Source organism: Mauremys reevesii, linkage group 1 (assembly GCF_016161935.1).
Source record: "Mauremys reevesii isolate NIE-2019 linkage group 1, ASM1616193v1, whole genome shotgun sequence".
Lineage (NCBI taxonomy): Eukaryota > Metazoa > Chordata > Testudines > Geoemydidae > Mauremys > Mauremys reevesii.
The window spans coordinates 276,168,658-276,196,439 of NC_052623.1; the positions used below are offsets into that span (position 1 = coordinate 276,168,658).

At 43.5% G+C, this 27,782-nt stretch overlaps 1 protein-coding gene across 6 annotated transcripts in view; it reads left to right on the top strand.

Moving 5' to 3' along the window:
- ANKS1B (ankyrin repeat and sterile alpha motif domain containing 1B) overlaps positions 1-27,782 on the top strand; it is a 753,186-nt gene that overhangs the window by 496,777 nt on the left and 228,627 nt on the right. For all 6 annotated transcript variants that reach the window (XM_039494857.1, XM_039494866.1, XM_039494872.1 and 3 more), the window contains one exon: positions 8,492-8,644. In XM_039494857.1, coding sequence (XP_039350791.1) covers positions 8,492-8,644 — 153 coding nt within the window. The remainder of the gene's footprint in view (positions 1-8,491; positions 8,645-27,782) is intronic.

The following is a 27,782-nucleotide window of genomic DNA, read 5'->3' on the forward strand; positions in this document are numbered from 1 at the left end:
TCAGGAAACTCAACAAATTTGTTCATACCCACAAATTCAAAATTGTCACACTGAGCTCAATAATCCCAGCACTGGAAGAAGGGGACTGGTTTTCAGCCCTCGACCTACAAGACGCATACTTTCACATCACTATGCACCCCCCACACAGATGATTCCTCTGATTTACAGTAAGCAGAGACCACTTCCAATACAGAGTGCTACCATTCAGACTATCCACAGCTCCGAGAGTCTTCACCAAGATCCTGGCAGTAGTAGCAGCATCCTTACGCAGACAGAGAATCATGATATTCCCATATTTGGACGACTGCCTGTTAAAAGGTTGCACTCAAACAGAAGCAACAAACTTTACACAGAGAACTATAATGTTCTTCCATACTCTCTGCCTACAGATAAACGAGAAGTAATCAACACTAGTTCCGGTGCAACAAGTAGAATTCATCGGAGCTTACATAGACTCAGTAGAAGCAAAAGCTTCCCTACCAAGGTCCAGATTTTCACAATGACCTCTCTCGTATCTATGATCACAAGCAGTCCAACAGTCTCTGCACGCACATGCCTGCAACTATTAGGACACATGGCTGCCTCTACTTTCAAAGTGAAACACGCACAACTGCACATGCGGTGTCTTCAGGGATGGCTAAGCACGGTATGCATACCATGCAGACACAACCTAAACAAAATCCTATCGCTACCACCGAAAGTCACACAATCCCTACAATGGTGGACAATCCCGAGCAATGTGTGCACAGGGGTTCAATTCCAATAAGTCCCTGCATCCATCCTAATCACCACAGATGCCCCACTGATAGGATGGGGTGCACACTTGAACCACCACAAAATCCAAGGGAAATGGTCTCCCGAGGAGTCATTATTACACATCAATCTACTCGAACTACGAGCAATTTGAAATGCATGCAAACACTTCCTACTGGTGATAAGAAACAAATCGGTAAGAATAATGACAGACAACATAGCCTGTATGTTCTACATAAATAGGCAGGGAGGAGTGCATTCTCATTCCCTATGCACAAAAGCTGTGAAACTATGGAACTGGTGCATTACCCACAATATTACTATTGCTGCATCTTACCTCCCAGGACAACAGAACATGACGGCAGACACGTTGAGCAGACAGTTTTCCAAAGAATACGAATGAGAGCTGAACAACAAAGTAGCACAACACATATTCCACATGTGGAGACTACCACACATCGACCTGTTCACAACAGCACAAAACCGCAAATGCCAAAGCTTTTGCTTGCAAGCAGGACTAGGACCACACTCCTTAGGAGATGCCTTCCTCATCAAATGGAATGCTGCCCTCCTGTACGCATTCCCACCATTTCCCATTCAACGGGATCTCCTGTCTCAGGATGAGGGTCAAATCTTTCATCCGAATCTACCAAAACTCCACCTAAAGGCCTGGCTCCAATGAGACGAACTAGCCCGTTCGGAAGAGGTTACAAATGTATTACTAAATAGCAGGAAAATCACCACATGCACTACTTACCTGCATAAATGGAAAAGGTTCACTTCGTGGTGTCACAACAAACACATCTGCACATACAACACCAATCTATGAGATCCTGGAGTACTTGCTACACTTGAAACACTCAGGGCTGTCCATTAGTTCACTCAAGGTAAACCTCATGGCCATATCCACCTTCCATCATAAGATTGATGGTTTCATAGCCTTCACACATCCAATTACAAAACGCTTTTTTGCAGGATTTCAGAACATGTACCCTGAAGTCTGCAACCCTACAACAGCATGGGACCTAATCTTAGTCCTCAGAGGACTTACCAGAGCACCCTTCAAACCCCTTGCTACCTGTTCACTACTACACCTATCAATGAAGGTAGAATTCCTAGTTGCGATCACCTCAGCACATAGAGTGGGTGAGATCGGGGTACTCATGGCCCATCTACCTTTATACTATATTCTTTAAGGACAAAGTGACTATGTGACCACACCCCAAATTCATACCTAAGATACCCTCATCATTCCATATCAATCAACCTATACATCTCCCTGCATTCTACCCAAAGCCACATGGGTCTACCCAGGAATCTGTTCTCCACACAGTAGATGTTAGAAGAGCACTAGCATTCTATCTAGAGAGAACAAAACCTTTCTGTAAGTCACCAAGACTCTTCATCTCCACCACTGAACAATCGAAAGGCATAGCCATTTTGAAACAGACTATCAAAATGGATTTCGACTTGCATCCACCTATGTTATCAGCAACAAAAGATAGAACCCCCGACAGGGATCAGAGCCCATTCAGCGAGAGCTGTTTCTACTGCGACTGCTTTTCTACATTATGTCCCTATCAAAGAAATATGTCAGGCTCCCACCTGGGCTTCAATAAAACATGTTCACAAACCACTACGCAATAATGAGAAGCTCTGAGAACAATGCAATACTCGGCCTTACGGTATTATCATCAACTGTTCAACCTGCTCTGGAACCCAATCTTCCATAACAGGGTACTGCTCTACAGTCACCTAAAGTGGAGCACCCACAGGGACAGCACTCAAAGAAGAGAAGGTTACTCACCTTGTGCAGTAACTGAGGTTCTTGGAGATGTGTGTCCCTGTGGGTGCTCCACTACCCACCCTCCTCCTCTCTACTCTGGAGTTCCCTATATGAGCTTGTGACAGAGCGATTCTGGCGGGACCCAACTGAGAGTGCCAAATCAGGACCAATTGCTCAAACAGGGCAGTTACAGCCCCAGGCTGGGGTTTTTCCACCTCTAAGGCAAACCAAACCAGCCAGACAAAAGGGACTTTGGTCTCACCCCACTGGCTAACCACAAGTCACACAAGCAATTTCCTTAGACACTCCAGTCTCCCAGTATCACCACCAGTGCACTCGTCCTGGGGATAAATGGTTATGAAAACCAACACCCCAATAAAAGAAAAAGGTTCCCTCGATCCCAAAGGACCAAGCCCCAGACCCAGGTCAATATACACATCAGATCTTACCCACAAATCACGGTGTTGCCAATCCTTTAGAATCTAAAATCTAAAGGTTTATTTACAAAGGGAAAAAGGTAGAGATGAGAGGTAGAATTGGTTAAATGGAATCAATTACATACAGTAATGGCAAAGTTCTTAGTTCAGGCTTGCAGCAGTGATGGAGTAAACTGCAGGTTCAATTTAAGTCTCTGGAATGCATCCCCCGCTGGGATGGGTCCTCAGTCCCTGGTGCAGAGCTTCAGTTTGTAGCAAAGTTCCTCCAGAGGTCAGAAGCAGGATTGAAGACCAGATGGAGACGAAGCATCAGCCTTATATAGGCTTTTCCAGGTGTAAGAATCTCTTTGTCTTCACTGTGGAAATTTACAGCAAGATGGAGCCTGGAGTCACATGGGCCAGTCCCTGCATACTTTGCTGAGTCACAAGGCGTGTCTGCCTTCTCTCCATGGGTCCATTGTGTAGCTGACGGTCCTTAATGGGCCATCAAACAGGCTAGGCAGAGCTAACACCAGCTTGTCTGGGAGGCTTCCCCCAGAAGCACAGCACAAACTTGAAATACAGACAGCATCGAGCCAACATTCATAACTTCAACTAAAAATGATACAGACATATAGACAGCATAATTATAATCAGCAACCCAGAACCTGGTCTTAGACACCTTATATGACCCCCTTTACTTAGGATTTGGAGCCACTACAGGACCTTGGTTGCAACCCATGTTCTATATGGTCCCCATTTATATCAATAACGTCACAGAGCTTTACGGTAGAGAAGGAACTGAGGGGGTTGGGACACGCAAGCGCCAACAGTACCACAAGGTGGCTACTGCACACACAAATCCGGATCAGGCACTGCTGCCAAACTGGCAAAAGTAGACATGCTGCACGGAGGGTCTTTCGCTGTATTCTCTAGCTCTTTGTTGCAGGTGCTGGATATAAAAGTTTATGGTGATGTGAAATTGTTGTTTTAGATCATAAAATGGGGATTGGAGATAAGTATGGAATAAGTAATAAGCTACCTAGTCTATTATCCCTACTTCTGTGACTGAAGGGCTGTATCTCTCATATCAATGAGTAGAGCAGGCTTATAGTAAAAACTGAGTTATGGATGGCTGTAGTAGAGCTGGGCAGAGAACAGTAATTCTGTTTCACAGAGGATTTCAAAGTCTGGTTTCATTCCAATTCAGAACAACCTCCCAAAATGTTGAAGTTCTCCATGAATTGGAATTGTCATTCTCCTCCAATCTGTGCTAGGAGACCTGGCTCCAGGGAAGGCTTCCTCAGAAACTGGGGTGTAGAGAGGGTTCGTCAGGGTTTGTCCCTCTCTGGGACAGCGGGGAACCACACCGCCTCCCTTAGTTCTGACACAAGCCATCCAGCAGGGGGCTGAGCAAACACAGGTAGCAGTTAGCAGTTAACAAGCCCAGGCCCTGGATCAGGGCGAGGCAGCAATGAGTTCAAGGCTCAGGCCCTCAGACAGGGGCCGAGCAAATACAAGTAGATAGTACACCCACGCTTCAGGCTCCGAACGGCCTGGAAGAGGGGGAGACTGCCACCCACGCGTTGGGTGGCAGGGGGGACACAGGCCCTCCCACTCCACTGCGTCCCAGGCCCACTGTGTCAGTGGGGATCCCGGCCTCAACACACTGACATGAGTTTCGGCTGTTTCAGCCAGACTCGGGTCGGCTGTCCCCGGGGCTACTTCCCCTCTGGAGCTACCTAGGTCAAGGTGGTGTCCTCGGGGGGGACGATCACCATTGGATCCTCGGGGTAGCTGGCGAGGGGTAAGCTCAGCGACTGTTCTGGAGGGGTAGGCTCGGCAACTCTCCCACACGCTGATCCGCGTCGAGTGTCAGCCGGTCAGGCCAGTCTTCACGTCCGCCGCTGGTTGCTGGAGTCTCCCAGCAGAAGCTGTACCACAGGCATCTGGCCTCTCCAATGGCTGCCTCTCGAGTGAGCTTTGGGGTTGGGCTCTTATACTTCAAGTCTGGCCTCTGACCCTCTGGGGGGCAGGCTTGAAGTGCTTTGGCTCCGCCCACTCTGGTGTCCGGTGGAGTTCGTCCCTCTCCAAGGCGCCAGGGAACTACACCACTTCCCTACATGGGGACACTGGGTGCCCTACTCAGGCACAGCACTCCAGGTGGACTGCCTCAGAATCAGAGCTCTCAGCGTTTCAGCGGTCCCCTGCTCTGGGGAACCTGCCAGTCACTGTTTTATAATCTAAGACAACAATCTCACATTCATCGTATAAAGTTTTATATCCAGCACGTGCAACAAAGAGCCAGAGAACAGACTGACAGACACCCCCCACCCATCCCCGCAGCGTGCCTAATTTTGCCTGTTCCTCCAGGAAACTGCAACAACATAGGATCAAGATCATGATGTGTTAGGTATCTGCCAAGTATTTGAAGTGACGGCATTGTATATTTCGGTGAACAGTACTCCAGCTTTCAAAAGCAAACTAAATTTTTTTCTACTGCCTTGCATTCAAATTACATTTCAAATAAACTATAAAGAAATACAATTGGTTCAGGCAAGATTTTAAGTTCAGCAGTCTCTACTTTTTAAATTACGTTGTCATTCACTTAAAACTTAAGCTCAAAAGCATTATGCTCCTGTCACTCTTGTTTTGTTCCCTTAAAGTAAAAATATGTATAGCAGAGAAAAGTAGGAGACTGCCAGTGGCTGCCAGCACTGACTGTATTAAAGTTTCAAACATACCATAAATTCTATGCAAAATATAAGGCCTTCTAAACCTCCTAAATCTTCTTAAAAATGTACTACTGTAATATATGACTAAGTTAGCAATAGTTACACTTTTGTTTAATGATGTGATACTTATAATATTATTGCACATTGATGCTGTTGTGTAATTCATTCTTCTCACATATGCAGTTTGATCCAGTACTTACAGCTGTCAATTAATCACAGAAAACTCACACGATTAACTCATAAAAATTAATCGCGATTAAAAAAATTAATTGGGATTAATCGCAGTTTTAATCACACTGTTAAACAATAGAAAACCAATTGAAATTTATTAAGTATTTTGGATGTTTTTCCTACATTTTCATATATATAATATTCTGTGTTGTAATTGAAATCAAAGTGTATATTATTTTTGATTATACATATTTGCACTGTAAAAATGATAAACAAAGGAAATAGTATTTTTCAATTCACCTCATACAAGTACTGTACTGCAATCTCTTTCTCGTGAAAGTGCAACTTACAAATGTAGAATTTTTTTTGTTACATGACTGCACTCAAAAACAAAACAATGTAAAACTTCAGAGCCTACAAGTCTGCTCGGTCTTACTTCTTCAGCCAATAGCTAAGACAAACAAGTTTGTTTACATTTACAGGAAATAATGTTGCCCTCTTCTTATTTACAATGTCACCAGAAAGTGAGAACAGGCATTTGCATGGCACTTTTGTAGCTGGCATTGCAAGGTATTTACGTGCCAGTTATGCTAAACATTCGTATGCCCCTTCATGCTTTGGCCACCATTCCAGAGGACATGCTTCCATACTGATGAAACTCATTAAAAAACAATGCATTAATTAAATTTGTGATTGAACTCCTTGAGGGAGAATTGTATGTCCCCTGCTCTGTTTTACCAGCAGTCTGCCATATATTTCATGTTAGAGCAGTTTTGGATGATGACTCAGCACATGCTGTTCATTTTAAGAACACTTTCACTGCAGATTTGACAAAACACAAAGAAGGTACCAATGTGAGATTTCTAAAGATAGCTGCAGCACTCGACCCAAGGTTTAAGAATCTGAATTGCCTTCCAAAATCTGAGGCATGCTCTCAGAAGTCTTAAAAGAGCAACACTCTGGTGCAGAAACTACAGAACCCAAACCACCAAAAAAGAAAGCTGCTTTGCATTGTTATTGAGCAGAACCTGTCATCAGCGTGGATGTGTGTCCCCTGGAATGGTGGTTGAAGAATGAAGGGACATATGAATCTTTAGTGCATCTGGCACGTAAATATCTTGTGAAGCCAGCTACAATGGTGCCATGGGAATGCCTGTTCTCACTTTCAGATGACACTATAAACAAGAAGCATGCAGCATTATCTCCTGCAAATGTAAACAAACTTGTTTGTCTGAGTGATTGGCTGAACAAGAAGTAGGACTGAGTGGACTTGCAGGCTCTAAAACTTTATATTGTTTTATTTTTGAATGCAGTTATTTTTTGTACATAAATCTACCTTTGTAAGTTCAACTTTCATGATAAAGAGATTGCACTACAGTACTTGTATTAGGTGAATTCAAAAATACTATTTCTTTTGTTTTTTACCATGCAAATATTTGTAATAAAAAATAAAGTGAGCACTGTACACTTTGTATTCTGTGTTGTAATTGAAATCAATATATTTGAAAATGTAGAAAACATCCACAAATATTTAAATAAATGGTATTCTATTATTGTTTAACAGTGCGATTCTTTTATATACTTGAAAACTGTTATCATGTCACCCCTCAGTCTTCTCTTCTCCAGACTAAACATCTTTACTGAAATGTGGCGCCCAGAACTGGACACAATACTCAAGTTGAGGCCTAATCAGTGCAAGTAGAGTGGAAGAATTACTTCTGGTGTCTTGCTTACAACACTCCTGCTAATACATCCCAGAATGATGTTTGCTTTTTTTGCAACAGTGTTACACTGTTGACTCATATTTAGCTTGTGATCCGCTATGTCCCCCAGATCCCTTTCTCCAGTACTCCTTCCTAGGTAGTCACTTCCCATTTTGTATGTGTGCAACTGATTCTTCCTTCCTAAGTGGAGCACTTTGCATTTGTCCTTATTGAATTTCATCCTATTTACTTCAGACCATTTCTCCAGTTTGTCCAGATCATTTTGAATTTTAATCCTGTCTCCCCCAAAGCACTTGCAACCACTCCCAACTTGCTATCGTCTTCAAAATTTTTGTGTACTCTCTATGTCATTATCAAAGTCATTGATGAAGATATTGAACAGAACTGGACCCAGAACAGATCCCTGCAGGACCCCAGTCAATATGCCCTTACAGCTTTACTGTGAACTGCACTCACTTATCACCTTATTATATTTTAGGTGTTTGCAAACTGATTAGTTAATTATTTGCTCCATTATCTTTCTGAGTACTGAAGTTAGGATGACTGATCTGTAATCCCCCGGTTGTCCTTATTTCCCTTTTTATAGATTGGCACTATATTTGCCCTTTTCCAGTCCTCTGGAATGTCTCCCATCTTCCTTTACTTTTCGAAGATAATCACTAATGGATCAGACCAGTCAGCTCCTTGAGTATTCTAGAATTTATTTCATCAGGCCCTGGTGACTTGAAGACATCTAACTCGTCTAAGTAATTTTTAACTTATTCTTTCCCTATTTTAGCTTCTGATTCTACCTATCTATTAGTCAAAAGAAGATAACTCTGACCCAAAAACTTAACATATTTTATTGCTGTCATAAAAGGTGCTTAATAATATTTCTAGTAATCCTTAGTCATTTGTATATTTCAGATGAAGCAGATTGGTAATGATGGCTACAACCCCATCTCTGTGGCAGAGTGGCTGGACTCCATTGAACTGAGTGACTATACCAAATCCTTTCTGATTAATGGCTATACATCGATGGAACTTGTGAAAAAAATCTGGGAGAGCGAATTAGTTAATGTAAGTTGATCTATTTGTAGCATGAAAAGCAATTCTGCAATGAACACACTTTTAAATACCCTTTGATGTGTCCCATTATAAATCAAAGAGATAATATGAAAAGAAATAGCAATATAAACTGTTCCTGTCTCTTATTTATTGTTAAAGATTACAGGGTTCTCAAACTGAGGGGTCATGACCCATCAGGGGGTCATGAGCCATCAGCCTCCACCCCCAAACCACGCTTTGCCTCCAGCATTTATAATAGTGTTAAATATAAAAAAAGTGTTTTTTAATTTATAAAGGCGATCGCACTCAGATGTTTGCTGTGTGAAAGGGGTGACCAATGCAAAAGTTTGAGAATCACTGGATTGCATCTTTTATACCTGAGATTAATATACCTTTCATTTCCATTTATTTGGTCCTTCTCTTAATCATGCAACTAAATTAGTATGGTATGAGCTTTGGCTTCAGGAAGACTAACAACTCTATTTTAAAGTATGTTTTTCCAAAAGGTACGTGAAAACAAAAGTGATAACTATAAAACATATTGTCTCCAGTTTGATTGAGAAGAGTATAGCAACAATACTTGCAAGAAGGTTGCTTATAATTTATTTTTTCCATATACTCAGGCTAGATGAAGCATAGATAAAACAAACCTTGAATGTACTCAAGAAACTATATTTAAGGAACAAAATATTTTAACTCTTCACTTCTGATTGTAACCTTGTTTTCTTATCTCTCAATTGCGATAGATTTGGTGATGCACAAATACATGGAAGTAACTGTAAAGGTGTTATATATTGTCTGTAGAGCAAGTCCAATTTTGCACTGTTATAATGACTAACTTGACAGGAAAACATTATCATATATAACTTCCACAGAGGCTAAGGTATCTGCAACTGAACTGTTGTCTATTTGTAAAAGATGGTTGCTACAATTGCTCCAAGCATCCATACAGACAGCTGAACTGGCCTGTAGGCGGTTCCCTGGATGGCAAAGACCGCTTATGTCACACGCTTTCTGCCCTCCCCACAGAAACAGAAGAAGTACTCCTCTCTCTGGTGAAGAGGCCATTGCCATAGTGCTTCTATGCCCCATCAACCCCTGACTGCCAGAACAGTCCCTTGCAGGCCATAGGCAGGCAGGCATAAGTTAAAGTAGCTGCTCTAACTTATGCTGGGGAACAACTCAGTGAACCCCAGGGCTAGGGAAAGGGAGGGCATAAAGATGGTATAAAGCCATCTTCCACTATCTCCTGAGCTGCACAGAGCACAGCTCAGATGCAGCCCAGAACAGGGATTTGAAAAAAGAGAATTCATAAATTGAAAGATAAAATTATTATGTGATACAATTTCTTCTCCTCACAATGATCCCATGAAAATCCCATTACATGCATTTATTAACATGAAAATGGATTGATGTAAGGACCAATTTCTCCCCAGATGTTCTACACATGCATAATGCCCGTTGAATTCAATGGGTATTGTATGAACATACCTGAAGACAGTTTAGAGGCTCATGTCCAGATCCTAGCTCTAAATGTGACTTTTTTTTTTTAAAGTATAACTGTGAAGCCTGAGACAGAGTCAGAGAAATCAAATCTTGGAAAAACTTTATTTCAGAAGTTTACATAGACAGTTCACCAGCACTGAGCTCAACAAGGTAATGGATGGAGAACTTTGTCTCACAGGGCTCCCTGTCCATGCTAACTACTCTAAAATAATTATGCACTCTGAACACTTTGCCAAAATCAATTTGGCAAAAAATTACCCTGTAGCTCCCCCCAGTGGCTCTTTAAACCTCATTAAAGGCTTCTGGCCTGATTCTGATCTCATTTAGACCAATGTAAATGAGGAGTAACTACACTGAATTCAGTAGAGTTGCACTACTGTAAAGCTGGTGTAAATCAAATCAGAATAGGGCCCTAGAATTGTTAAAGATTAACCTTATGTCTCCTTTGAGCATTGTCCCTGCTCATTCCCACTTTGGCAGACACCTTCCTTGATGCCATCAGCTCTAGAATTATTTGAAAAGCAGTAACTGGCGTGGCCACCCACCTCTTACCCACCAAACTGAACACTGTAGATTAAGTTATACAAAATTTCTTATCCTAACAGTTCTCTGTTCCTAACCTTCTGCCATAAGCAGTAGAGGCTCAGAAGTGTCATCTCAGTCTATTAAATGTATGTTTTACTAATTTCTTTTCTCTTTTCTTCTTTTCTTGTTAATTCTTGTAGATTAGCCTATTAACAACTGTATAAAAATATGGTTCAGTGAGCAAACTTGTAATTTAGGTGAGTATCTACTGTTATGTGCAGTTGTAATTTCCCATCTTTTCTCTCAGAAATCGACACGAATATTGGGTTTCAGGCATTGTGCATCCTACTAAAACAAGATGTCCATCTCAGACCAACATGCCTGCTGTTTAAATTGCTTCTAAGAAGGTTCCAGCACAAGCAATTGTTTAGTATATACTGGCTTCACCCTTGGGCCATACAAAACAGGAATTTATAATAACTATTTTCTTAATGAAGGAAACTATAAAGTCAGAATCCTATAATTCTGGAACTATAGCTTCTGTTTTAATAAGTCAAAGCCCAAGTACTTGAAAGAGAGCAAAGAATCACATCTGAAGCTCTAAAATCAATTCGAAATATTCTCAATTGTGCTGTCCTCAGTTGTGAAGTTCCAGAAGCATGATAAGAAGAAGAAACACTTCATTTGAGCCCAGCACAAATATCCAATAACAAATATATTAGAGACTGCAGATCTGAGTACCCCTTGATGTTGTCTCCACATGTATCCAGTGGAGTCTTTGAATCTGAACCCCTCCTTGGTTCTGTGCAAAGTGTCTTTGAGATCTCACTTGGTGCTTCATTCCTTTAAGTCAATGGGAAGCCGTCCAGTGCTTTCTGAGAGGTGAACATTCTTCATTCCACTCTCCTATTTCAGACCTCTGTGTCAACATCTGTTTCTATGCCTGAGGCTCAAATTCATGAGACTTTAGGTTCTGCTTCTGTTCCATAAAAATAATATTAAGTGTATGATATGAGTCTGAGATCAGTGGCCTCATCTGTTACTTTAAGATGTTGCTCATGATTGTATGCCTTGACTTCCTCGTGAGGTACTCGCCAAGGATACCTTACTTCTTTGAGTGACTGCACACATCCATTCCACTGTAGGTATGTGCATGCCTTATGCACAGTTGGAGATTTTTCACTCAGCGATACTTGTCAGAGCAGCCCTCTGCTGCCTCATGCCACTGCACTCAGGTATAAAGGGCAGAGCCACCCCGATCACCCTCTCAGTTCCCTCCTAACACCAGTGATTGTTGTTGGAGCCACTATCCTTGCATTTGCAATTGTTACCCTATTTAGTGTATATAGTACCTGTAGTGTTAATTTTAGTGTAATTTAGAGGCTTTGTACATAGTATAGATATAAGAGTAAATTTAGATAAGTATTTAGCAGCGTGAAGTCACCAGTTCCCATTTGAGTATCAGCACTGGACTCACGCCTTATGTAAGTCTTCAAAATCTTCGGTGAAAGCCCCGAGTGGAAGCAAGGACATGGAAGAAGAGAAACTCCCAGCACAATCTTTAAGCCCAGAGGGGTTGCTGACTTCCGAGCCTAGGAAACTTCCATTGAAACCAATTCCTGAAGTGCCAACACAGTATTACCACAGAGCCAAGAGCCCTTTCTAGAGCTGTCTACTCCCAAGGCTTTTGAGGCAGCTCAAGAATTATCAGATCTGTTGGTACTAGTTTCCCCAGCTATTTACCACTTCCACTTGGTACTGGCATCTGGCATACACACTTCAATGGTTCTGGCTTCAGCCCCGATGCACCATTCAGTACAGGAGGCGGCTACAGTTAATGCACCTCTCAAGAGGATTCCATCTAGGGAGAAAACAGCAATGATCTTGCCAGTACTTCATCTCCAGACTCAGAACTGGTCTCCCCTGTACTGACAAGGTCACCTTCTCGCCAAATTCTGAGTTCAGCTCTTATGCGTCTCAGCCCAGATATGTTCAGCAGCCCCAATGGGGTGCCTGCCCACTGTGGTACAGGCCTCAGCATTCCAAGGACCAAGGGCCCAGACATAACTGGTCCACCCTCCATATCAATGGCCCTTTTGGAACCTGGGGACTTCCCTCCACAGTCTAGAGCATCTCTGCTCCCCCTCTTGTCTTACTCCATCGGCTAGGCATCAGGAGTATCTACAACACGGTCACTATCTGCCCAACCCATTCCCAGGAACAGTACCATGTATGGGGAATTGCATCTTCTGGATTCTCCTGTGGATGACTCAGAGAAGGCTTGACCTCAACAATCCTTAGCTTTCTTTTCTTCATCTCCTGATGAGGCAGTAATAACAGAGTCTGCCTCCCCCGCCCCAACAATTACAGAGTTCATCAGAGCTTGTTTAGGAGGATGGGCTGCAACTCAGGATATCCAACCAGGAGAGTTGCAGAAAAAGTCACACAGGTTGATTGACATTTTAGCCTCAACAGGACACTCTAGGATAGCTCTCCCTATTAATGAGGCTATCTTGAAGCCTGACAGGGCTTTATGGCAGACCTCATCTTCTATGCCTCTTATTGCAAAAAAGGGTGGAGAGAAGATATTATATCCCTTCATAGTGGTTTGAACTTTTTTTATACCCATCTCCTCCTTTCTACCTACTAGTCTCGGCTGCTAATGAAAAAAAGAGACAGTGACACCAGGTCTCAATGCCAAAAGGGAAAGAAGCAAAGAAGCTGGGCCTATTTGGAAGGAAGTTTTATTCCACGTGAGATTTATAGCTTAGAATCGTGAACCTTCATGTTCTGCTGGGTCAGTATGATTTTAGCCTGTGGGATGGGTACCTGAAATTTAAGGACAGGCTTCTGGACAAGGCAAAGCAAGAGTTTAGTGCTATAATGGAGGAGGGCAAGCTAGTTGCCAGAACAGCCTTGCAGGCAAGTCTATATGTGGCTATGGCTTGAGTTATGACTTCCGCCATCACTATGTGGCCTTCCTCTCCCCAGAGGTGCAACAAACCATCACACACTTCCCATTTGAAGGCTCTTTGCTTTCTGAAAAGACTGATGAGAGGCTACATAGTCTTAAGGATTCAAGGACAATCCTTAAGTCTCTGGTGATTTATACACCAGCAACAACAAAAAAGGCTGTTCTGCCCTAGCAGTCTCAAAAGTTTCCACTTTTCATGCCTCGGACCCAGACCTGTCCAGAAAGAGAGGCAAAAGATACAAGAGTGTCCTCTGTCTCTTCTGTAGCTGCCTGTTCATCTAAGCAAACATCCTCTAGACAAACATTTATTACCCTTTGGTTGAAAGCAGTGTGCCTCTCCCCAGAATACCATCTTTCTCCACCCCAATATTTAGGTGGTACGTGAGCTGATTTTCAGTGGCACTCACACTGCCGGGGTCCTGGCCACCGGTCTGGGGGGCTTTGCATTTTAATTTAATTTTAAATGAAGCTTCTTAAACATTTAAAAAACCTTATTTACTTTACATACAACAATAGTTTCGTTATATATTATAGACTTATAGAAAGAGACCTTCTAAAAACGTTAAAATGTATTACTGGCACGCAAAACCTTAAATTAGAGTGAATAAATGAAGACTTGGCACACCATTTCTGAAAGGCTGCTGACTCTTGCTCTAGGTGTTAGAAGAACTTTAGCTTTTTACCTGGATCAGACTAGGCCTTTTAAGTCTTCGTCACAGCTGTTCACTGAGGGTTTGGACAGAATAAAGGGCCATCCAGTATTGACCAAAAGGATCTCTTCCTGGATTTCCAGATGTATTCATCTTGCTACTGACTGGCTGGTATTGCACCACCAGGTAGATTTTTGGCTAATTTGACTGGGTTGTAGGCAGCTTCCGTGGCCTTTCTGGCTCGTGTGCTCATCCTGGATATTTGTAGGGCAGCAACCTAGTCATTGATCCGTATGTTTGCCTCTCACTATGCCATCTCTTATCAGTCTAGAGATGATGCCAGATTTAGACAGGTGATACTACAATCCCTGTTCACGTGGACTTCGAAGCAGCCTCCAGTTCAAAGTACTTGAGAGTCAGCTACAGAGGAATGGACATGTGCAATCATTCAAAGATGAAGCAACAGTTACTAATCTTTTTCTGTAATTGTTGGGTTTGAAATGTGTTGCACATGTCCGTTCCACATCTTTCCCTCCTTCCCCTCTCTACTGGAGTCTTTCTGGTAGTAAGGAACTGAGAAAGGTCAGTGACAGCTCCATGGTTTATACCTGCATGCAATGGAGTGAGGCAGCAGAGGGCACCCATGCTGCCCTGACGGGTATTGCTGAAGGAAAAATCTTCAATAACTGTGCCTGAGGCATGTACGCACCTACAGTGGAATGGAAACGTGTAACACAGCTCAAAGAACAACAGTTACAGAAAAAGGTCAGTAACTATTTCTGTCCATTTGAAGGTACAGACCTATTTAGCACTAAGACAAATGATTTTTTTTTTTTTTTTTGGAAAGCAGACGTAGGTTAGAACTGTCAGACCTCTGAATTTTACTGTACTGCTATAGAGTAGCTTTTGTTCTGGTTCCAACATCAGTTCTAGCAATCCCAGAGCAGTTGCCATTTGAGTTACTATACCTAACAAAATGGATATTCTAAGAAAGTCTAAAGAGGAGGGCAGTTTGAGTCTTTGTCCGCAATAGAGGCCAACCCATTTAGCTACTCTAGTTCCTCACTCCATCTTACTGGCACAAACCAACTATTTTGATATGCAACTTAACAGCTATGAACTAGTGCCTACTACTGTGTCTGTTATTCTTTCCTTAACCTTTTCAAAATTCTCTCTCATTCCCTTGCACCACGGAGTAGAATAGTTTCAAATAGTTGAATATTTGAAATCACAGGAAAAAAAGCACTATTCTCTTCTTCATGCTGGCTTAAAGCTTCCTTCTCTGTCTTCTTTCAGGGACCCTGACTCTGTGATTTAGACTCTGTTAGATTCACTTCTCCTACATTGGAATCAAAGATTTATGACAGCCTCTCAATCCTCCTCTGTTGTGAATTTCTCGGGATGATGGGATAGGACAGAGCTCACATTGTTTTAACAGCCCTGATCTCGGCTTGTCAGTACACAGTTCTCCTTGCTCTGAAAATGGAGTTTCCAGTGCTTGTGCTCTTATCTTTCAGATTTCCTAGTCCATGAGCAAGGTGAAATTCTATATCCAGATTTAGGTTCACTTTATCTAGCTTGGGTGGATGTTTAGACCTTTTCTAGAACTCAGTCTGGCTTTCTGAAAAAGGTTAAGCACATTCTTCTGAAATCACCTAATCTGTCTAAAATGATGACCTATGCTTTCAAGTGAAAATGCTTTTCCATGTAGATTAATAACAAAATGTTCCTTGCTCTTGCTCAGTGTCTGAACTACTGATTCTCTCTGAAGAAATCTTGTTCATCTTTCATCTAGATTCATTTATCTATTAGCCACAGCAGCAGTATCCCTACCCTACAAGAATCTTCTACTTGCATGCATTCTAAATTATTTCATATATGGATGATTCATTTTTATCTTTATCATGCATAATCATTTAGCTTCATGTGTTCTTAAATTTAATTCTTACCAGACTTGTATCTCCATAAGTTTGAGCCTATGGGGAGTGCTCTTTATACTGTCTCTCCCAAATTGCATTATTGGTTTAAATTATTTCCACAAGGTGGGTAAAATAAATTCAGGCACTTATGGCAGATTGATCTTTCACAGACATCAACAAGAAGGAGATGGTGTTACTTTAAGGATGAATTTAGGGTGAGAATGTATTTTTACAATTTCTCTTGAATTCATCTACTAATCTTCCACTCTTCTTCCCAGAATCACAAAACTTGCCTGGGAAAGCCAGACAGCACAAATGAAGTTTTAAGTGCTGTAGGCTACCATTTAAAAAATTTCAACAAGAACAAATATTTTAAAAAACCATTGTTTATTATTTTTGAAGCGAACTCAAGGAAGGAAATAATCTCTGTTTAGATATTTTCAATATAGATCACAATCTGCAGAGATTTTCAAAATAAATCTCGCTCTGCACTCAGATTTGCTATGACCAGGTAGGTGTCCCACTAAGCAGTGTCAGTCTACTCCTGTAGAACAAAGGCAGGTTCCACAGCTTGACTGAAAAATGCAAACCATATACTGCTGAATTTTGTACTGCTGCTATATGGTTATTCAGCTTTGCTCTCTGTATTCTGGGCCTAGATGAGATGCTTTTTTTCTCTTTTTTTTAGGAGAGTATTCCATCAATCTACATTCAATTAAGAATTTCTGAGTTCTTCTCCTATGGCTATTTTTACTGCTTAATCTCCCGAGTGCCAACTTCAGAAGCAAGTCTGGAAGGAAAATGAAAGGTTTTTTTTACCAGTTACTTACCAGCAACTGGCATTCTCAGACAATATTACCTCCTGTACTATATTTCAAAATAGCTAAAAGGAACTGAGAATGTTTGGAAGCACAGCCCTTTAGACTCTCTCAGAACATTAATTTCTGACTCTAAAGGTTGCAATTGCTTTTCAAACAATTGCAGGACTTTTGGTGCTGAGAAGTGCTTCCAAGATTGTGGGACTTATGTAAGTAATATTCTCTGGGAACTCAAGTTATTGGTAAGAAACTTTCCTGTTAAAAATGACTGGAGTTTGATGAAAATTATTTTTCTTTCGGATGACTTAAGAGCTCAGAGAATTCTGCCTTCTTTTCTGTGGAACTCCTTCCAGATGTTTAGGAGTTTTTCTGTAGGTTTCTGTTCTGAAAACACACATGCTGTTGCCTGAGTCAAATTAGCCAAAGTTGAGCTCTGTGAATATGGACTTATAACAAATATATGTAGTTAATAGATATCAGAGCTGGTTTAGTGACAATATTTTTAAGGTAGGCAGGTAACTTTAGGAGAGGCAGCCATTTTGATGTCCCTCGTTGGGAGTTCTGCTCTGACCCAAATTTTGCATTGTGATCATATGGATACATACATTTTTGCTTATTAGGAAGGTTTGGTTCTCTGCTAATATTTTATACATTTGGGGCCTGATTGAAAGCCCACTAAAATCAATAGGAATCTTTCCACTTACTTCACTAGCATTTCGATCAAGCCTTTCCTGAAGGGCTGTGGTGGATATGGACATGGTATAATACCGATAGTGACATTTTTTTCCTAGAAATTATGCTTTTAAGATACAGACACAGTACTTGTCCCACAGGGCTTTTATTCAATGGGATGTACCAATTTTACACTCCAGTAAATGATGGTGGAAGAAAATGCAGAAGCCTCAGAGAACCCATTCACACTCACCCCTTCACAGGAGTCAACCACAGTCTTTGTATTCCCAGTGTGCAATGTCCAGGATAATTTAGAATAGGTGATAGTGCTTGATTCTGCAAAAGGAGTGAGATGCATGCGAGGCCATAGACTGACCCCTTTATGCACCAAGCACAATTTAGGCACAATGCCTTCAGATGCTGCTGCTTTGTGGGGTTGGGTGGGTTGTATTACATTATCACACACTATGGCTTAAATGTCATAAGAGTCCTTATGGTCTGGGACGTATTTTCGCTTCATCTTATTAAGTTGCCTCTTTGAATCCAGGATTCCCAAAACTACATTAAAATAATACTTAAACCCATCAAAACAAAGTATGTAGATCTGAAATGCATGGTTTTTTTCTTCCACTTTTTTTCTCCCAACCCTCTTGTTTTTGAAAATATGAAAAGCTTTTGCAGAATACACCACAAGGCGTTTCTTAACGCCTTTTCAGTCACACTTTATTTTTAGATGGTATTTGTTTCTTCCAAGGCTCCTATCTCTGCTCGAATGCCACTGTGCTAGTAATGTGCAGGGCAGAGCCAGCATAGTAGCATTGAGGGAGAGGAGACTGGGTCCAGCATAGGTTAGACTGGGACGTGACATTTCCCATCTCTCATTCACACACTTCTGGCTCTGACCCTCCCTACCAGCAGGTTCCTTCTCATTCAAACCCAGGACTATTGCCTCCTCCTCCAAGTAACTTCAATTTAGAAGGAGATCATATAAATACAGCCACTTTTCAGCCCTTAACTCAACAGTTTCCCATGTTTTAAATAGTAGAGCCTAATCCAGATTGTTATTAATGCTTTGCAATTTTTTCCAGTAGTAAGAATTTCAAAAGATACTTCATTTATTTTGCACTCCTATAATTTAAAGGAAGTCTATCAAAAGCCCAAAATTTAACCTATCTAACTATTTTCAGTATTTTACAATTGTGATTTCTGATCTTGAAAAGTTTGCAAACAAGTCATTGTGTTCAGCTGTTCCAGTGTAGTATGTATATTGGACTCTTGGTTGCACACAGCTGTGCTAGATCTTCAAAGATTACAACCAACAACTATTATTCTCTGATAGTTAAATTAGGAACCAGGTATTTCTTGCCTGCCTCGTTATTATGGGAATCTTTAAAGATTTCTAGCAGGCAGCTTGAGTTACAGTTCTTTGAGCTACTAGTTATGTAGTCTCTATATAGAGGTGATTAGCATATCTAAGTATCAGAGAGGTAGCCGTGTTAGTCTGGTTCTGTAAAAGCAGCAAAGAATCCTGTGGCACCTATAGACTAACAGATGAGAAATTTCCACTCTTGCATCCGACGAAGTGGGCATTCACCCACGAAAGCTCATGCTGCAAAATGTCTGTTAGTCTATAGGTGCCACAGGATTCTTTGCTGCTTTAGCATATCTAAGAAATTCCTTTGGGTTGTATTTTGAGATGTTTTATATATAAAGAACCCCAAATGTATACATCCACATGTGGGTATATATGTAAATAGCCTTAAGTCTGAAACAATGAATTCATGTATATGATTGATTTGGAGGAATGTGTAGTGGGAAAAGCTTCAAAATTCGTTCAAATACTTGTTCCCAGCTTGTCTGTTTGCAAACACCTGCTATATAGTATAAATAGTAGGACCAAATACCTACAGTTAGGCAGTTTTTTGTGGATGTTTGACAATAGGATGGTTACTCATACACATAAAACATGACATTTGCAATCACATTTTCATAACACTGCAAAGGAATTGAATGACTGTTATCTTGGCATGTTTTTTTCTTGATGAGGCTAAGCTGTGTGTATGGATTTGCTCTATAGCTCCTGGGAGTAATAAAATTCTATTGCATAGATTAAATTAATTTGGTGCAAGCTGGTGAACTGTAAATCCAAATGACAACTCTTAGATGACTGATTCTTTTTGAAATAGTATTGGTAATACGTTGTGTTCAATAAGCAAATTGTATGAAAACTATGTATACTGTAATTTGTTTCCCATATGGTTAAGTGTTCAACATGTCCAGGATACGTACTGAGATCCTCAAAGATCCTTGTATTGTACTGGGTTGTTTTTTGGTTTGGGGTTTGTTTTGGGGTTTTTTTGCGGGGGGGGGGGGGGCGGGTAAGGGGGCTGTGTTGTGCAAGGATGGAAATGCTCAGCTACTGTACTCGTATAGGTCAATTTCTTCTATTGGCTCTTTCCTTCTGGAATCCTTTTCTTCCCACTTTGAATAATGGTAATGGCCTTATCAGTCACTGAGTCCTTGAACATCTATGGTTGTTGCTGGTTTTTCAAAAGCTATTGTTATGCTTTTAATATTGCTGTCTTCTGCCAGATGTCCTATTGGAAGTTAACAATACTTGATATCCCGCAGTCATGTGTCTAATGTGGTAAAAAGTTACTTCACTACCTTTGGATTCTCTGCTGAGGTGATGCTTGTTTTATGAGTGTCCTGCGCTGACATTATCTCCTGTGGATTGTGATTACCTCACCTGTTGTCTGGCCTGATGCACAAACTGTTTATCCTGCTCTTGATGGTAATACAAAACACCTTCTAAATATATCCGCAACTTTAGCCTGTGCTGTTTCTAAGTGAAGGTTAGGATACTGTGCAAGCCCTGGCAATTTTTCCAAGTTTTCCCCTGCACTACCATCTGTTCCGACTTCATCTTGGCTCTCAACAAGGCTCAGATTCAGGGGAAAGTGGGTGGAAAAATAGTTCCTTTTGTTAATAAGAAGTAGTTTGTTCAGTTTTACAATATACATAGGAGGAAAACAGAAGGTAGGGAACATTTCCATTGTGGATGTCATCAAAGGTATATGTAGTTTGCTGGTGAAATAGTGAATTTCTTTTCATCTATCTTGTGCAATTCTTCTTCAGAAACTAATTAATGAGACAATATCTGTAAATATAACATAATCAGTTTACCAGTATATTTAATATTCTTTGGAGTTTGTCAATTTAATAAAAATGGTTCACTCTTTCTGATAAAACTTACAAATAACATGACCATTATAACAAGTTTGATTTAGCAAACCTTGTAATTGAAAATGTCATATTTCTTTAAATTAGTTTTCAATTTCCCTGTGAAATTTTTAAATTTAAGATCTTCAGTAACATAACCATGCCTTATAACAATGCCTCCTACTCCTCTCCTGATAGGCAAATGTTTGTTTTTATATTAGGACTGTTTTAAAGACAAGTTACAGGGTTTTTTCCTGTCTGTCTTTCCTTAACACCCCCACTCTTTCTAAGACATGTTACAATCAGGTACTGAAACTGCTGATTGGCAGCAATTTTAAGCACTAATAATCAAAGCTGAGCAATGTTCGAATCTATTGTGTTTTACCTGCAGGAGCATTTTCTGATAATGGAACACTGTGCAGCACAAATGAGTCATTTATTATGTAAGATGTGTTTTTATTATAGAGAGTTTCTCTGTTTGTTGAAGCAGAGGGTGCCCTCCTGGAAATATCATAATGAAGTCTTCCATCATAGAGGAAAAAATAATCTGCCATATCACCTAATCAGCTCTATTAAATCTCAGTGTTTTCCTTCTGAAGTTTCAGCATAGTGTCTCCATTCTAGGAAGCGCAAGAGCAGGATAATAAACTCAAGAGCAACCTAAGCATTCCCACTGCCCTTAAGCAAGTAGACAATGACTGACACCCCCCCACACACACACACACACTTCACAGCCCACAGTCGCACAGACAATAAACAAATAAAATAGTTACCGTAGGCAACTATTTGTTCTGCCTATAGTATAAAGTAATTATACTTTACCTTCTTAACCCTTTTGGTATCAGTGAACATACCCTGCAAATACAATAAAATGGGACATGCAGTCAAAAGATGTGTCCCCTGTCCAGCTATCTTAATTCACCTTATTTAAGACATTTAATCACCAGAAAAGCCTCATAAGACACACATCTCCTTTTGTTCAGGTCCTAGCAAACATGCAGTCATACAACAGTATCCTTCAGAACCATAAAAAAAAATTATATAATAGTACACACTCTCTCTAAAATCACTGAACAGTGATTATTTAAGTTTTGTCTTTGGATTCAAAAGCCTTTTTATAAATTCCTTAAAGTCAGATAATGTTTGTGCTAATTTTGATGGAACAAATTGTTTGTCAGATTGAGGATGCTACCTCCCATAGTTTTGGCTTCAGGCATTTAAAAATAGATTCGGTTGTGTGAAGACTGTATTTGAAGTCCATGGTAGATTATGTCAGCACAAATATACTGGGGCTAAAGTTATGAGCACATTTATACAATGTTGTAAACCAATTTTGCTGCCTTTGTGTGGGAGAAACTTTGGTCAGTTGTTGAGGTCACAATGAAGAATCCCCAGTTCATAGGAAAGTGAAACCCGCAGAGTTTATTTATATAATGCATCCACACACTGCAGTACCACCCCTTCCTTTTACAGGGACACTGCCAATTTTCAGAGAGTGCTCCCTTTGAATAGCTTTCTCGGGGGGGGAAATGTTAAACATTAAAAATAATGTTTTTAATTCAGGTTCTTCTGTTCCTTCATAGTTTTGAGAGATCTTTATTGTGGGTCTCAGCCCATCTAAAACATGCCCAGAACCACGTCTTTCTCCATCCCCTTCCTCCTCATTGTATATGTTGCTACCTAGGCTTCTTTCCCTTTCAGTTGCTTTGGCAGGAAGCAACACAACATTCCTAACCACCCACCTCACCTCCCTGCTCTATCCCCTGCCAAGGACTGGAAACCACCACCCTGGCTCCTCAACCTGCTGGCTGCTTGGGCTTCACCAGCTCCTGTGCAGGGAGCCCAGTTATGAAATAGAAGAGTTATGAGTGGACTCTGGCTCCTGTGGAGGAAGACATGAGATCCTGAACTTTCCAGGTGCCCTTCCCTGCCTCTTCCCAACCAGATTTAGTAATGAAGGTTGGAAATAGAAAAGAGCTTGGCAACAATTTTAGTCACAGAGATAGTGAGGAAAAGACAGATTTTAGAGACCTTAGTTTTTGTTCTACAACAGGATTTGGGGGTGATAACTCCTCCCTCAGGTATCTACAAACACCAACATTGTTAGCATAGGTGAGGGCAGCATTTTGGAAATGTCAACAGTGGTGTAACAGGGAAGAGGAGAAGCTGTTTTCACGTTAGCTGGAAAAGGCCTATTGCATCCCCAGAAAGTGAGAGATTGTAGCCATCAGTTCATTTGAGATTTTGTCCATTTTCTTTAATGTCCTAAGCAATGAAGCTTCTGTCACTACTCATGGGAAACTATTCCATATTCTAATAGACCTCACTGTTGGGAATCCTTTGATATTCAATCTGCATTCGCTTTCATTAATTACATCCCGTTACCTCTAGTTCTTCTTCGAGTGCTTGCTCATATCGATTCCAATTAGGTGTGCGCACACCGCGTTCACACTCGTCAGAAGATTTTTACCCTAGCAACACTCGGTGGGTCAGCTGGGTCGCCCCCTAGAGTGGCGCCGCCATGGCGCTGGATATATACCCCTGTCAACCCAATGGCCCTTCAGTTCCTTCTCACCGCCTGTGTCGGTTGTTGGAACAGTGGAGCGCGGCTTAGCTGATCTCCACTTTCCTAGCTACTCGCAGTTATCTCATTAATTCTTGTGTATATAGTTCAAATTTCTATAGTTGTAGTTAATTTTATTAGTTCAGAACATAGTTAGTGTATATAGTTAAGAGGGGTTTGGGGATTATCCCCTTTCCCACACCCAGTGCCGGGGCCCATGCCCAGTTCACCGGGTTTCAAACCGTGCTCGGCCTGTCACAAGCCAATGCCAATAGGAGATCCCCACGACTCCTGTCTTAAGTGCCTCGGGGAATCTCATCTTGCAGATAAGTGCTGTATTTGCAAGGCCTTTAAGCCAAGGACAAAAAAGGAGCAGGACTTTCGTCTCAAGCAGCTCCTGATGGAGACAGCTCTTACCCCTCCGCCCTCAGCACCGAGCGCTGGACAGTCTACAAGCAGAAGCACTTCCTTGGCACCAGATCGCACCGGTACCGCTAAGGCCTCTCGGCACCGACCGTCGCCGGCACCGACATCTGTTCGGCACCGCTCCCTCTCCCCGAGGGTGAAGAAACATAAGACTCCGGCTGCTTCCGTGACACCTGCACTGCAGCCAGAGCACTCGACTAGGTCGGACCGCCCAGCACAGACACCTGCCGTGGCACCAACAACGTCAGCACCGTCGATTCCGGTCCCGCAAGGGCCGTCGAGTCCAGTGCCTGAAAGCTCCCCGGCGAGAGCCGTGGTTCGGCTCACTATTCCCTCCACGCTGGAGACATTTTCCATGGCAAGGGAGCTGATCACAATGACAGAATCTGCACTGCCTCAACCCCCGGCACCGCCGGTGCGGGTCATACAGTCGATCGGCAAGCCTGCCTTGATCAGACCACCCTCTGTCGGCACCGCAGAGCGGCACCGTTCACAATCGCGGTCCCGCAGACGTTCTCGTTCCCGTCACCGGTCCCGGTCCTGACGCCGCTCGCAGTCCCGGCACTGTTCTCCTTCTCGGTACCAGTTGCACTCGCGGCACCAATCAGCGTCCCGTTCGCTGGCCCGGTACTCTCGGCACCGATCCAGCTCCCGGCACTGCTCCAGGCACCGTGACTCTCGCAGCCGCTCTCATCGTTGAGCCTTGAGATCTCGGTCGACCTCCGGGCACCGTTCCAGTCGCAGGTCCCGATCTCATTCCCAGTACCGATATGGCTCCCGGTACCGATCCCCGGTGCCAAGTAGAGCGAGATCGGTCAGAGAGGGAGACTCTGCCCAGGGCTTTTCAGCCCCTCCATGGCCATCTCGACACACATCGGTGTCGTCTCATGCAGACAGTTCCTATGCTCAGGACCGTGATTCCGATGTGCCCACCAGAGTCTTCCAGGAGACCCAGGCCCAAGACCAAGGCCTCCATCAGTGGTCATTCTGGACACCTTGGGCTTACCACCAGGCCCAAGGTGTACCGGTAGTTCCGTCTCGCTCTGTCCTATCAGAGCACTGAGTGCCAGAGGCTACTGTTAGCTGTCCCACTCCGACCGGTATGGAGGAAGCTCCAGTTCAGCCACCAGACTCCCAGATCCACCTGGAGCAGGAGGCCGTCCAAGAACAAGAGCCCACACAGGACCCGCTTGTCCCCGGCCTTTCCTCTTCCTCCTCTCCAGATGAGGCAGTGGCAGGAACATCCTCCTCGGGCCCTCCTCCAATCGACCTGAGGGCCCATCAGGACCTCCTGAGACGGGTGGCACTCAATATGAACCTCCAGGTGGAGGAAGTCCCGGAGATAGAGGACCCAGTAGTAGATATCCTGTCGGCTGACGCACCCACAAGAGTGGCTTTACCGTTTATCCGGACGATCCAGGACAATGCTGATACCATCTGGCAGTCTCCAGCCTCTATCCCGCCCGCTGCCAGGGGAGTTGAGCGCAAGTACATGGTGCCCTCTAAGGGGTACGAGTACTTGTATGTGCATCCTCCTCCCTGCTCCCTCGTAGTGCAGTCTGTCAATGAGCGGGAACGCCATGGCCAGTAAGCGCCGGCTCCAAAATCAAAGGAGGCTAGGCGTATGGACCTACTGGGCCGTAAGGTGTACTCAGCAGGGGCCCTACAGCTCCGGGTGGCAAACCAACAAGCCCTGCTTAGCCACTACAATTATAACACCTGGGCGCCAGTGGGTAAATTTACGGAGTTAGTTCCTCAACACTCCCGTCAAGAGTTTGCTGTCCTCTTGGAGGAGGGGAAGAAAGTGGTGAGAACTTCCCTCCAGGTCTCGTTGGATGCAGCCGACTCCGCAGCCAGGACTCTGGCCTCGGGTGTTGCCATGAGACGCATTTCATGGCTTCAGGTGTCAGGCCTCCCGCCGGAGCTACAGCATACCATACCGGACTTGCCCTTTGACGGTAGAGGCCTGTTTTCTGAAAAGACTGACCCTAGGCTACAAAGCCTAAAGGACAACAGGGTCATTATGCGCTCTCTCGGCATGCACACGCAGCGCAGGCCTTTCTGTCCCCAGCCTCACTGCTCCTACCCTGCGCCTAGACAAAAGACAGGACTTTGGCAGAAGGCGTGGCCGAGGCGGTTGTAGGCGACAGTCAGGACCCCAAGGGGGCCAAAATCAGGGTCCCACCAAACCACCAGCTGGGCCAAAGCCAAACTTTTGAAGGCATGCCCAAGGACGGCGTACCAGTTATTACCCAGGATCCGTTCCCTCCCTTTTACAACTGCCTCTCCTTTTTCCTCTCTGCGTGGTCCCATCTAACCTCGGATTGTTGGGTCCTACGCACGGTGGAACTTGGGTACCGCCTCCAGTTTATTTCGCCCCCCACCTCCTACCCTCCATCCTCGTCTCTCTTCAGGGACCCCTCTCACGAGCAATTCCTCTTGCAAGAGGTGCGGACGCTCCTCGCCATCGGAGCTATAGAGGAGGTACCAAAGGACCAAAGGGGCAAGGGGTTCTACTCCCGCTATTTCCTAATTCCCAAGGCGAAGGGAGGTCTCAGACCTATCCTAGACCTGCGAGAACTCAACAAGTTCATGATAAAGCTGAAGTTCCGCATGGTATCCCTGGGGACCATCATCCCATCCTTGGATCCCGGAGACTGGTGTATTTTCACGTCGCCATTTATTCTCCACACAGAAGGTACCTCCGGTTTGTGGCCAACCGTCAACATTTCCAGTTTACGGTCCTTCCGTTTGGCCTCTCTACAGCCCCAAGAGTATTCACAAAGTACATGGCTGTAGTCGCCACCTCCCTCCGTCGCCGTCGGATACACGTTTTTCCGTATCTAGACGATTGGCTCATTCGAGTGACCTCCAAGTCCCAAGTCACCCGTCATGTGGGCATCGTCAAGGACCTATTCCTGTGTCTAGGCCTGATGATCAATATAGAGAAATCCACTCTGATTCCCACACAGAGAATAGAATTCATTGGGGCCATCCTGGATTCCAATCTCACCAGAGCCTGCTTACCTCAGCCTTGGTTTCAGGAGATGGTAACAATTATACAAGGTCTACGGAACTTTCCAACAACTTCGGCTCGCACTTGCCTCGGTCTCCTGGGTCCCATGGCTGCCTGCACGTTTGTGACCAAACATGCCAGGCTACGCCTCCGTCCCCTCCAATCGTGGCTCGCCTCGGTATACCACCCGGGCAGAGACAGCATAGACATGATCGTCACGATCCCTCCGAGCATCCTAGGCTCCCTCGACTGGTGGTCGATGCCCTCCCTGGTGTGTGCAGGGATGCCGTTCCATCCGCCTCAGCCCTCGGTGTCCCTGACGATGGACGCCTCATCTCTCGGCTGGGGTGCTCACCTTGGTCAGCTTTGCATTCAACGCCTTTGGTCAACTCAAGAGCTGGCCTTGCACATCAATGTCCGAGAGCTAAGAGCAGTCCGCCTTGCGTGCCAGGTGTTTCAGCAGCACCTACAAGGCCTTTGTGTCTCAGTGTTCACAGACAACACAATGGCCATGTATTACATAAACAAGCAGGGAGGAGCACGGTCCTCCCCTCTTTGTCAGGAAGCCATCCAGTTCTGGGACTTCTGCAAAGCCCAATCGATAGACTTGGTAGCGTCCTTTCTCCCAGGGGTTCAGAACACTCTGGCGGATCGCCTCAGCAGATCCTTCCTATCTCACGAGTGGTCGATTCGTCCGGACGTTATCCATTCTGTTTTCCGGAAGTGGGGCTTTCCCCGCATAGACTTCATCGCTTCTCGCGAGAACAGGAAGTGCCAGACGTTCTGCTCATTCCAAGGCCTCTCCCTGGGCTCGATCTCGGACGCTTTTCTGATGCCGTGGACGAGCCATCTGCTGTAC